Below are 12,906 nucleotides of genomic sequence, written 5' to 3'. Positions count from 1 at the left end.
AAATACCAAAAAAAAAAAAAAAAAAAAACCACCAAAAACCAAAACAACAACAAAAAACCCCAAAGACAAAAGGGCCTTCTACTCCTTAATCCCAAGACACCTTTTGACATCCACACATACACAGCAGTCAAAAGGTTCCTGGAACAGACTTGCTGAAACATGTAGTGTCTTAATCAACTCAGTACTTACCCACTCCTAGAGCAATTTTTCTCAGCTGCTTTTATATGTTAGTAAAACATTACCAATAAGAGAAACAGTATTCCTTAAATATCTAAGAGGTTTTGGTTTTTTTTTCTTGTTTTTTTTTTTTTTTTAAGAAGAACCACAAAATGCCCTCTCTAAATTTCCCCAAGAGAACAGGTATAGTGGTGCACACCTTTAATCACAGCATTTTGGAAGCAGAGGCAAGACTATCTCTGTGAGTTTGAGACCAGCCTGGTCTACACATAGTGAGTTCCTAGACAATCAGAGCTACATAGAAAAACCCTGGGGTGAGGAGGCGTGGAGATTTCCCAAAAGAGCTGGCACTCGGGAACATATGCAACTCCTTCCAGAAAGGCTGTCTGTCTGAAGTGGGAAAATCACCAAAGATCAAAGTCCCTCCAAATATTTTTATTTTAGTCTTATTTCAACACAGCCTTTCAATGCTATATAAGTAGACTGAAGGCCATGTGTCACAAGGTAGGAATCTAACTGTGTCAAGAAGTACGTAGAGTCCCCTTACTTCCCTAGAGAGTATCCGACATAGGAACACAAGGGAGGCAGCAGGCACACTGCCCAAACGCTCCAGACTACACCCCAACGTTCTCTATTCCAAACGACCAGTGTTGCTTACTTCTATCTTAAGGGTGAGGATGTACCTCAAACAACTCATGCCCAAGAGGCCAATGTTGGGTGGAAACCCAACACCCCCCCGCCCCCCCGGCCCCCAACCCCCTGTCTTAAGAGGCAGGCACAGAAGATCCTATTTAAGAGGCAAGAAAGAATTCAAGAATGAAGTTGGGGCTTCTGCCTGTGCGGTTTTTGCTGAATAAGGACTCCTCCAGGAGGCTAGGCCTGGAACACTTGTGAATAACCCATTATGGGGAGAGGAAAAAAGAGAAGGCGTTGAGCATTTAAAGCTCGCGCTCACCCCTGCTCTTTGTTTGCCGTCTGTTCTGCAGGAAGGAAAAGAAACGCCAAGGAACTGGAGGTCTGGGGTCCAATGTTGCTATGCTACTCCATCACTGTAACCTTGGCAGGGCCACCTGACTGTTCTGGGTAGTTTCCTCAGCCGGGGAGAGAGGAAGAGCTGCCTCGCTGCGGCTGCAAAGAACAACAGTGTGTCACGTAGCGCAGGCCCCACACACAGGTATCCCCTGAGGACTGCGGCTCCTCCATTGTTGTGGGCTTCCGTACAGGACTCTAGCTCTGTTTGCCCTTACAAATGCAAAGGGGAAGCAAAGGACCCACCCGTGGATGCAGTGAGAAATAACACATTAGAGGCGATGCGTGGATGGGACAAGATTAACTAGCTTGGCTCTTCATTGCAAACCAGGGTGTCATTGCTCCACCAAGTTCAAGGGTGGACAGCATTGGCTTGAGGGGAGCTGTTGGTTTCCACTCTGTCTGCTAAGTCTCGAACCACCCCACTGACCTAGGTTCTTTCCACGCCGCTCAAAAACTTTGGGCCGGAAGCCGAATTAATTTTGGTTATTTTTTATTGGAAATAGCTTTGTTGAGAATGGCCTTTGCACTTGATCAAGCCTAGATGTACCTGGCATGCCAACTCCTATCTTACACAAAGTGTCGACCTGGCGTGGCTCTATGGCGTTTCCCAGTACTGCTTTCTAAGCAACACAGGAAATATCAAGACTGAATGGCTGAATTCAGATGAAAAAAAAAAAAGAAAAAATATTATAAAAAAGCCAACCTGAGTTACTTATTACAGAAGAAAAACAAAACATGTCTGAATTGATCCAGACAGCCCACAATTTAATTGGTATTAACTACTCTACTAAAGAGTTTCTAAATGCACTTAGGTAAGGCGTTTTATTTCCATGAAATTGGATCTTTGCTTCCAAAATTTAATCTCCTCCTGCGGACTCTACTCTACCCGGATGATGTAACGGTGAGGGGGCGCTTAACATTTCATTGCCAGGAATATAAATGAAATTGATCAGATTATTTGCCAAATAATGTTTCTTCAGCAGGGCCAAGTCCTCCCCTAAGCGGGCTGTGAAAGCGAGGGACCATAGAGCAGACCCTGAGAATTGCATTTTCCCGTGTGACCGTGCAGGCCTCGGATCAGCCATGAAAAATTAGTGTGCATGAAAAGTGATTTTAGTGCGGCTCATTAGTTTAGGGTACCTTTGTCTGGAAAGGCTAAAGAATCATGTCCCTTGCGGGGTCAAAATAATGCTAAAATGAAAGCTACAAAATACAGAGATCAGACAGTAATAAGCAGTTGTTAAGCCCTCTGTCCCGGGGCTGCTGCAACACCACTTAAAAGTGTACCCGGCAGGCCATACGTGTGCGGATACTGTCAGTAAAGACAACAGGCCCAGGGCCAGAGCTCAGGCCTACTCCCCACTTGAGTAACCCACAAATACTTGGGTCCTCCCAGGGAAGGGCTGACCTTCTCCACAGGCCTCAGCAGCTCGCAGAAGCCTGAAGCTCTGGTAGTGCCTTCCAACAGTCCCCGTTCCACAGGAGCTCTGAGGCCCAAGTTCTGAGAAAACTTTCAACATCATCTTCTGTAGGGGGGACCCCCATCCCCGGGGAAGTGGGAGGAAGGCCCAGGCTCCAGCTTCTTCTACAAAAATCAGGGTTACTTTGGTGCTTCATTCCAGAACACAGCATTCATGGAGCGTCTACAAGGCTCCCTCCATTGCCTGCACATAAAAAGTCCACCAGTCTTTTCTGTTCCAGAGAAGATGAACTCTTCACTGCCCTAGGGCTGACTTCAGGTGAGGGGCTTGTAGCTAGGCTGCCATGCCTCCACCTGTCTTGTCACCCGGCACCTGTGTGACCTTCTGACCCACAAAGACCTATGCATTTCCTGGAGATGAGCAGCCTTATATTTCCCTTTCCAATTTTTTAAATTTCACAGAGATGTGTGTTCTCCTGAAACATCCAAATAGGTCTTGGGAGATGGGCTTGTGATAAGGTATTTGCTGCAGGTCATGGCCACCCAAGTTGAATCCCCAGGTCCCGGGATCCTCATTCCAATGGGCCCTCCAAGACAATCATGTCTCAGCCTCCCTGGCGGGTTCGCTTTCACCCTGATCCTGGGCTTGGCACATTGGTCATCCTGCTGGCACAGCAGGCTTTTTGAGGACTGAGCCATGACAGTAATCCCTCTTACCCCTTTTATAGTTGTTCCGGTTATAAGGTGTATACTGATCTTCATGTCCTTTTTGTGTGTCTGCTGTGAGTGCCGGTGAGCGGAGAGCAGAGGACAGCTTTCCGTTCCTGGCTTTCCCCTTGTTCGAAGAAGAATTTCTTTATTTAAACAGGCTACCTGGTCAGAACGCTTCTGAGATCCTACCGTCTCGACCTCCCATGTCTCTATAGAAACAATGAGATTTATAGGTGTGTTTTACTGTATCTGGTTTTATAGGGGTTCTGAGGATTTGAACTTGAATTTTTAAACTTACACAGCAAGTGTTTTTACCCATCGAACCATCTCTTCAACCCTCTATTTTTGTTTTGTTTTGGTTTTTATTTACTCTCTCTCTCTCTCTCTCTCTCTCTCTCTCTCTCTGTGTGTGTGTGTGTGTGTGTGTGTGTGTACACTCTTGCTATGGCATTGGTGTGTGAAGTATGGAGGACAGCTCTTTATTTCTGAGCCAGGCAGTGGTGGCACACGCCTTTAATCCCAGCACTTGAGAGGCATGAGTTTCAGGTCAGCCTGGACTACAGAATGAGTGCCAGGACAACCAGGGATACACAGAGAAATACTGTCTCAAAAAAAAAAGAAAGAAAGAAAGAGAGGGGAGGAAGGGAGGGAGGGAGGGAGGAAGACATCTCCTTTCATCATGTAGGATCGATCTGAGGACCAGATCCAGAACATCAGGCTTGGCAGCAAGCTCCTTTCTCCACTAAAGCCATCTCACTGTACACCCTCCATTTATGCAGTATTGTTTTCTCAGTATTGGACTCGTGGTTAATAGATCTTCTCCTCCCCTCCCCTTCCCTCCCCTCCCCACTCCCCGTTACCACTCGATAGCTAACTTCTGGTCTTGATGACTTCAGCTCGGCTGTCTCTCAGCAGCTGGTCTTCCTGAACAGATACTGTTTTCATCTCAGGCAATTTTAGTATTTTTTTTCTTTACTCTTTTTGGACGTTTAGTTACGATGTGCTTTACTGTTAATTTGATCTTGTTTAGCCTTTAGCTACTGTTACTTATAGGATTTAGAGGGGTTTCTTGTCTCTGGTCAGTTTGAGGACTTTGGGGCCCCGCCCTTTTTCCCTGTTAGCTTCTGGAACACTGATGATAGGAATCTTGGGAACTTAGGTGTTCAGGTGCATGTCTCTCCCAGCTTACTGAGGCTCTGAGTGTTGTTTTCAGTTCACTGACCTCTGGTTTTCAGATTGAGTACACCCTGATATCTTCGTTCTCAGGGTCTAGCTTCTGTAGTCTTTGCTGCCTTGCTGAGCCTGTCCAATGAGGGGCTTTTGTGTTCCTTAAGACTGAATTTTATGTTTTTGAGTGTTTCGGTGCCTGAGGAAGCCAGAAGGTGGCACCAAATACTATGGAACTAACGTTACGGATAATTGTAAGCCATCCTGTGGGCGCAGGGAATTGAGCCCAAGTTCTCTGCGAGAGCAGCAAGAGCTGTTAACCACTGAGCCATCTCCTCAGCCCCTGACCATTAGCTTTTTAATTATCTTGTATTTTTCAGTTCTACAGTTTCCATATTTTTTACAGCACCTATTTCTTTGCTGAGCTTATTTTTCGCTGTGTCAAGGGAATCTGTTGAAGCATTCGGATGGTGAACCTTTAAATCCCTGTGAACAACGTCAGCGGGATTCACGTCGGTACTCACACCAGGCGTCTCTGCTTGTGTGTGTGTGTGTAGTTCTTTCCTCATGACATGGATGATTTCCTGAGCCTTGATCTGACTGACTAGACACTTTAGTTACACTGCTTGGGGACTCTTGGGAGGACTTAGGTCACCTTCTGCATTTGGTCTGTGTTGTACCCCGTGTTCACGCTCCTGACTCATTGTCTTGCCCACTCAGTCCCATGCTAACCTGTAGAATCACCCTCAACGGACATACCTCAAACAGTGCCTTTCCACTTCTCCACATCCCTAATCCAGGCCACAGCTAAAATGACCTAACTCGGCCTGCTGGGGTAGGGGTGGGGATTGCAGCTGGTGGTGCCGCAGCGCAGCAAGGCTGGATGCGCTGGTGGAGATAGTGCAGGAAATCCTGAAACTGAACCATGCCCTCCCTGTGCGGGGAGAGCCATGAGCTCGTCAACCGGATGGAACACCTGTTATGCGAGGCTAGCCAGCTGTCCTGGCTCAGCCACCTGGTGGCTTTCCCAAAGCTTTTGACTGCGACCCCATGTTGCTTCCAAACCTCCGGATCCAAGCTGCCTCTTACACGATCTACTTGGAAGTCAGGTTCTCCAAGGAGACCCCTAAAATGATATTTTTTAATTATTCTCCTCTCTGGACCAGCAGAGCAGTAAGGGGTTCCCTATTTCGAGAGGGACAGTTCCATGCTGGCTCAGTACCAGAGTAAAGCAAACCTTTGGCCTGAATGAACAGAAAAACTTCTGGCCAGGACTAGAACTGGGCTCCAGTGTGGCCCAGAGAGCTCTCTAACTAGGGCCACTGGGCTCCAACCTTGCTGGGAAGCTTGGCTGCTGCCAGCCCCAGTGACTTTACGTCAGATATCACATTCAGCTCTGCCACGTCTCTCTGAAGACCGAGAAGCTCAGGCTCAGAGGCACTTTCTAGATTACTGTTGGTCTATCCACCAGTCTCTGACATTTTTGACTCTCTAAAATTACTTATTTTTACACATTGTGTTTTGCATTTTCCTCACAAGTTGTATATTTTGCATCGGTAAGTCTAGGCACGGGGCAGTGCATGGGGAAAGTGTTCAGAGCAAATCCCTATGCCATTGTCCATTTGTATTAAACAAAGTCCTGATCTGATTCTGTGTGAGAAAGGCTAACTTCCTCCCCCAACCTCTCCTTACACTGCTGTCTTCATTTCTCTTATCACCCATAAATGATGTTGAGACAAATGTACAGACATAATAAAAATCAGTTAACATATCTAATGCATTATAAACATGAACGCATAATTGATTATATACCTGAATGTAAGAGCCTTAATAGTTTTCAATGAATGAGTAGGGCTGCACGTCAGTGGTAGAGCATGGGACTGGCATGCATGGGGTCCTAAGTTCAATCCTTGCATCTGTAAGGTGAAATTCTCAAAGAAAGCGCAGAGGAAAATCTCCATAACCCCCTTAAATGCAAAATAAAAGAACATGAAAACCTTGATAAATTTGACTTGCATCAAAATTCAAATATTTTGCTTTTACAAAGACAGGGTTCAAAGAATGGAAGGATAAGCCACCGACGTGAAGAAAAGTTTGAAGCTCACATCCCTAATAAATGACATGTGTTCAGAACACGTAACTTTAAAGCCTCTGTGGAAAGACAATTTAAACTGGAGGAAGATTCAGAGTAGACGTTTTGTGGGGAAATGATATGTAAATGGCAGTTCATTAACTATTAGGGAGATCCAAGTCGAAACTCCCGCGCTAGCACTGCAATGCCTGGAAACAGACATCACCACGTACTGAGAAGAATGGAGAGAAAGTGAACCCCCACACACTGGAAAATCGTTCGGATGGTTATAAAATCCTAAACACAAGCTTCCCAAGTTTACCGCAGGACAGTTCCACGTGCAGGAATCTGTCTAAGAGAAATGAAAACCCAGGCCCTGAAAGAAAATAAAGTCAAATGAGCAGATAGGTACTGCATTTGCTACTATACCTATGGGGAGCCAAGGAAGCCTTCAGTGAACGTGCAAAGAGTGAACGCCATCTTGAGTGGACGTCTACTGTCAAAGACCAATACCTCGGGTGCATGGGAGTAAGCAAAGCCTTCCTTCTGTCCAAGTACTAGAATTTCCAACCATTACCCAGTGCCTGCAAAAACTAGCAACTGTAATTTCTGCCTCCTAGGTGTTCATAGCATGACCAGCCTACAGAGACCCCCCTACCAAAGTGTCTGGGCATTCTGCCCTCCATCACCCAGCTTTCTCACCCTTCTCTCAGGAGAAGCCTCTACACAGAACTAATGGTTCTGCCAGGGAATGTTATTTTCAGGTGTGTGACTTTTGTTTACGCCACATTTGTTTAACTCCATGAACTTCGTGAAGCTGTGTTACTGTGCCTGTCTAAACCACCTGATGGACTAATAAAGAGATCAATGGTGACTAGTGAGGCAAGAGCAAGGGTAGGCAGGGCTGGCAGGCAGAGAGGATAAACAGCAGGAGAATCGTAGAAGAGGAGGAGCAATGAGAGAAGAAGGAGAGGAGGACGTCAGGGGCCAGGGACCCAGCCACTCAGTCAGTTACGGAGTAAGAAGGAAAGTAAGCTATACAGAAATAGAGAAAGATAAAAAGCCCAGAGGGAAAGGGTAGATGGATTAATTTAAGATAAGAAAAGCTGGCTAGAAACAAGCCAAGCTAAGGCTGGACATTCATAATTAAGAATAGGCCTCCATGGGATTTATTTGGGAGCCGGGTGGTGGGCCCCTCAAAAAGCCAAAAGAGTAAAACATCACACAATATGGTTCCTCAGCATCAAGGAAAGAAAAGGTGGCTCCTGAGAGTTCTGGACTTAACCTCTGAACTCTGAAGTTCCCAGCCTCTGGCCACAAAGAGCATTATGCCTGGAACCAAAGGTCTAGCTATGAAACTGTAAGATTGCTTGACCAAACTTTTTGTGCCCAAGAACAGCTACTTAGTATCTCTTAGAGAGTCCACAATGTATCCTCTGTGACGCTGATGTCTGTGGGCTGCATGAAGATGTGTCAAGAGCCTGATACACAGTGACTCCTAGGGACAGAATCCTCTCCCCGCTGAGAAGGTGAGGGACAGTTTAGGCAAGCAGTCGGTGAGCAGGCTGGCTTTGGCAGCTCGACACCCACTTTTCTTGGCTGTGTCTCCTGAGCAGCATGGATGTGGCCCTCCACAGGAAAGCCGATCAGCACCTTTGTGCATCCCAAAGACTCGGTGTCTCTCTGACAGCCACACCCAGTTAGAGCCACTGATTTGCATGGCTTCTCCCTACTGACTCCTTCCCTGACAGTGCAAACCCCTTCCCCGCCTGCTGGCTTTATAAGTCAAAGGACTGACCCGATGGCACCTGCTTGCCCAAACTTGCTCTGTCTCCCCAAGCGAGCTGCTTGGTGTCTCTGACCCTGTTTCCCATGTGGGGCCGTGTGGCGTTTACCTGGTGATATTGGTTCCAGAGGAGGACGTGGTACAGCGGCAGGCCTATAACAGCAGGGACGTCATGCTATGTTGGTGGAGATAATTTGGCCACTCCCATTATTTGGTCGGTAAGACCTGGCGCTCCACACTGGTCTGGGGACAGAGTGTCCGAGTGCAGATCTGCTATCCGTTAAAACGGAGACCAGGAATCCTCCCAAGTCACACCTCTGCAATCTCTCAAGCATCCTTTGGCCTTCAGCAATGACACCTGGGAGTTTGGAAGCTTGTTCCAGCTGCCTGATGTGTTTCTTTTTCCAGCTCAGAGCATTGCAAGGTATCAGAGACTTTCTTCTGCCACCTTCCACCACACTTAGTGGATTCAGTGTTACCCTCGGCAGTGCAACCAGAAATTATCCCCCTCCATCCAGCACAAGGTGGAAGGGCTTCTCGTTCCAGGAAGCAGCTCTCAGCCTAGAACGTGCCCAGGAGAATCCTACAGACATCTCACCTAGCAGGGTCCATCCATGACCCTACTGCTTACAGCTGCAACCCTATGGCCATCATGGCTTCCTGCTACTTGTGGCCCGGATGTGGGTACCACATACAAAGGAGTAGCATGGTTGTTGGCTGTGCATTGACCGATGCCCTGGGAGATGGCTTAAGGCAGCAGCTCTCTTGTGCAACTGGCACAAGCCAGTTTCTACTGGTAACAGGCCCTCTTCTCCCCATGGTTGGCTATGTCCTGCAGCCTCCCACTCTGCTCTTCATGGGAAGTGTGGAGGCCTGTAGCTTAAGATGGAAGCCATGTGGACCAGATCTCTCTCTCCAGTCAGTGCTCCTGTGTTGGGGACTGTGGACCCCCGGACCCTGAATTTCCTGTAAACAACTTGTTTTCCTGTGCTTGCAGCTGCTCTGAGCATAAGACAGGGGAGTGGTTTCTGGTGGGCTTGCAGCTGAGGGTTGGGTGTGGCCATTGGTCAGGGAAGGCACTTATAGAAGCTGCCCTGGAACACAATACAGTGGGCATTCTTGGGGAATTCAAGGATGACCCATGTCTCTGTCAGAGTATCTCTGTGTGTTTCAGTCTCCAGCCCCTTACCTGATTCCCGAAGCATACCATAGCATGTAGCACGGGTAAGCATACCATAGCGTGTAGCATGGAGTTCATGTAGAGATGGCGTGACGCGCTACAGTACTGGGCTAACAATGCAGGAGTCGCGAGCTGTTAGCTCAGATGCAGCGACTACGGGAAGGGTCCAGGAGCTTGTGCCCTGTTAACATATACTAATGAAAATTCTTTCTGTTGTTTGTGTTTCTAGACAGGGTTTCTCTGTGTCGCCCTGGCTGACCTGGAACTCACTGTCGCAGAGATCCGCCTGCCTCTGCCTCCCCAAGTGCTGGGATTAAAGGTGTGCACTGTCAGCAGCCAGCTACAGTTTTAAGATAAGAAACTGCCGCACACTGCGCCCCTGTGTCTGCGCTCTGTGCGCTGGCACCCAGTTCGCGAGCTTCTGGCAAGGGGCTGGAGGTTAAAATACACAGACACACACAGACAGAGAGACAGCGACACGGGTCATCCTTGAATTCCCCAAGAATGCCCCCTTTATTGTTTTCAGGGGCAGATTATATAGAGATAGCCACGCCCCAGCCAAACCCACCAGAAACCACTCTCCTGCCATCAGGAACTCCTGAAGGTCTCATGCTCAGAGCAGCTGTAGGCACTCAGATCAGGGGATTACAAGAAATTCAGGATCTGGGGTCTCACTGCTCCCAACAAGAAACAAAAGTTAAAATACCAGCAGTCACAGCTGGAGATTGGATGGTATACCTTTCCTTCAGAATACTGTCATGGTCACTTGGAGACATTAGTAATACTGAAAAGGTATTTGCAGCTTTACAGAACCTGAGGTGATCCATCACCTACCTACCTTCCTCCGCCATTGAACTTTTAAAAACTGTGTGTGGAAGGTACTTTCTGATACTGTCACCCATTTCAGGGCCATTAAACTGCCTAGGAAACACTACTCCAGGCAGCAGGGTGGGATGGTGGGGTGGGGGACAGTGGGGGGCAGTCCTGGGTGTGTGTGTGTATAGCGTGGATGAAGTCTGGAGTGAAGGAATATTGTTGACGTGGACACGGCCATGTCAAAGATTCAATGCCTCAGACCCACAGGACGGCAAAGCCCTAAAGGTAATAGTACTGCAGTTTCTTCTCAGGAGACTGCAACCTGAGACAGCTCCCCTTGGAACATCTCCTGAGACCAGTTAACTCCTCCAGTGTTGTGTGCAATAAAGTTGCGCTGTTGGGTAGGAGGTACAGCTCGGTCTAGCTGATCCCTGTCTGTCTGTCTGTCCTGCTTTCATTCTCTTTCTTGTCTCAGTCAGATCAAGCCTCAGCTGTGTGGCACCTGGGAATGACTTACTATAAACAGACAAGAAACGACACTGTAACCAGAGCTCTGTAAAACTCTCAGCCTGGACTCATAGTAACAACAGGGGCCATGACGGTACACCTCAGCGGAAGAGTACTTGCCAGGGCATTATGGGGCCCCAGATCATGGTTCTCAACCCTCCTAATGCTGTGACCCTTTAATATAGTTCTCGTGTTGTGGTGACCCCCCCAGCCATAAATTATTTTCATTATTACTTCATAATTATAATTTTGATGTTATGAATTGTAATCTAAATACCTGATATGCAGGATATCTGATATTAAGACCTTTATGAAATAGTAGTTTGACCCCAAAGTAGGTTGAGAACTATTGTCCTAGATCCAAGCAAGAAAGAAACGCAGTCTAAATGCTAGAAACATAGATTTAAAAAATCCAATAAGCTTTTCTTGCCAAAGACAAAGAAAATACATCAAACCATTACAGAGGAGGCCGAGTTTATTGAACACATGTTTACTAAGCCCTTGCTATATGCCAGGCATTGGGCCAGGTGCTGGAAGTATGGTGCATTGATCAAACACATACAAAGTCCCTGTCTTCATTGTACTTAACACTCTAGACGCCATAGGCTACAAGACAATAGACATAATAAATAAGGAAATGGCATCGTAAGTTAGAAGGTGAAAAATACTAAATAAAATAAAACAGAGCATGGTGGGAAGGAATGGCAGTTCTTTCTTGACACTTTCCAAAATGATCAAAGGAAAAATACCAGCTTCTTTCTTGGAAAGTCTGGACATCTGAACATGATGAAACAAAACATTTCCGGGTCTGTGATGCTCGTGGGATTCTAGCAAGAAATTACAGAGATCTGAGAGATGGGGAGGTAGAAGCAAAAAGTAGGATGGATAACTTTTACAAAACAGGTGCTTGATGCGGAGTTCTGGAGGAAGCAGCATCCACAAGTCTGGCCGCACTACCAACCAGTGGCTCTCAAGGTTCCAGGTGACTAAAGAACGATTGGCGGGGGCAGACAACTTGTCAGAACTCTAACGGCTTTGAGATCTTTTTATTTCCAATCTCTTTCAAGAATACAGCACACTGTTCTTCGTCGTTGCTAATGATGAACGGTGGAAAGGAGCACTGGCGAAAGGGGTAGCCTGCGCTTTCGCTTCCGATCACATCTTCCTTTTGGAACCTGTTCACCGCGTACATGGATATTGGGTAGTGCTAGGCTTTGCTCTGCCCAGACAGTGGGCAGAAGAAGCTAATGCTGAATTACTAGGAAGTTTTTCTGTCCTTTGATTTAACTTCCAATTTTAATGCCAGAAAAAAAACCCAAACTACATGGCCAGTTTTATTCTCTGCATAATTAGGTTCTCCAAGTAAGAAGCAAAACTAACGGAATTGTCATCTTCAACAAGAAAGTCCAGGTTGTAGGGCCAGGAAGAAGGGGTTCCACCGTGGGATGCTTATAAATTGATCACGATGACAGCAGCTCTTTCTAGAGGTAATAATGTCATTGGGTTGTTGTAACTGTCCAGTCTCGGGCTAACATCTGGAAATTGCTGAGATGATATGTTTCTCTGTTTCTTGCTGCTAAGGTTTCAAGGGTGCCTCTTTGTGGCGTCTGTCACCAATGTGTTTTGCAATCCTCCTCCTTTCAAATCAGGAAATATACATAAAGTGCAAATAAGAGTCACTCCGGGGTCTCCTGGGTCTCCTCTCAGCAGCCGGATCCCCAAACCTATCCTTTAGACCGCTGGCCAATGAGGACATTTCTAGAGTTAGCTCATGAGTTCATCCGGCAAAGGGTGTCTGAAGGTCAACTCAGTCCTGGCAAGAAAACACGAAGTACCACAAACAAGACAGGGATGTGAATGATGAGGCAGTAGGGGGTTTACAGACTCTTTGGTTCTGGATTCTTGACATTTCAGGAACCATTACTAAATGAATGAGGCCAGCGGATTTCACAGCCAGTCAGTCTTCCGTTTTCCCTGGGGCGGTGGCAAGAGAGAAAAGGAGAAGAAAAAGAGAGAGATTAGAAAGTCAATTTGATGAA

General features: G+C 46.9%; 1 protein-coding gene across 1 annotated transcript in view; it reads right to left on the bottom strand.

Moving 5' to 3' along the window:
- Positions 1-11,324: 11,324 nt before the first annotated feature.
- The window catches only part of Egln3 (egl-9 family hypoxia inducible factor 3), a 29,183-nt gene continuing 27,601 nt past the window's right edge, over positions 11,325-12,906 (bottom strand). Inside the window, 1 exon segment of the mRNA XM_075948018.1 lies at positions 11,325-12,841. Coding sequence (XP_075804133.1) covers positions 12,825-12,841 — 17 coding nt within the window. The 3' untranslated portion in view covers positions 11,325-12,824.

Source organism: Microtus pennsylvanicus, chromosome 14 (genome assembly GCF_037038515.1).
Source record: "Microtus pennsylvanicus isolate mMicPen1 chromosome 14, mMicPen1.hap1, whole genome shotgun sequence".
In the NCBI taxonomy this organism is placed as follows: domain Eukaryota; kingdom Metazoa; phylum Chordata; class Mammalia; order Rodentia; family Cricetidae; genus Microtus; species Microtus pennsylvanicus.
This window is presented reverse-complemented; position numbering and strand designations above follow the sequence as displayed.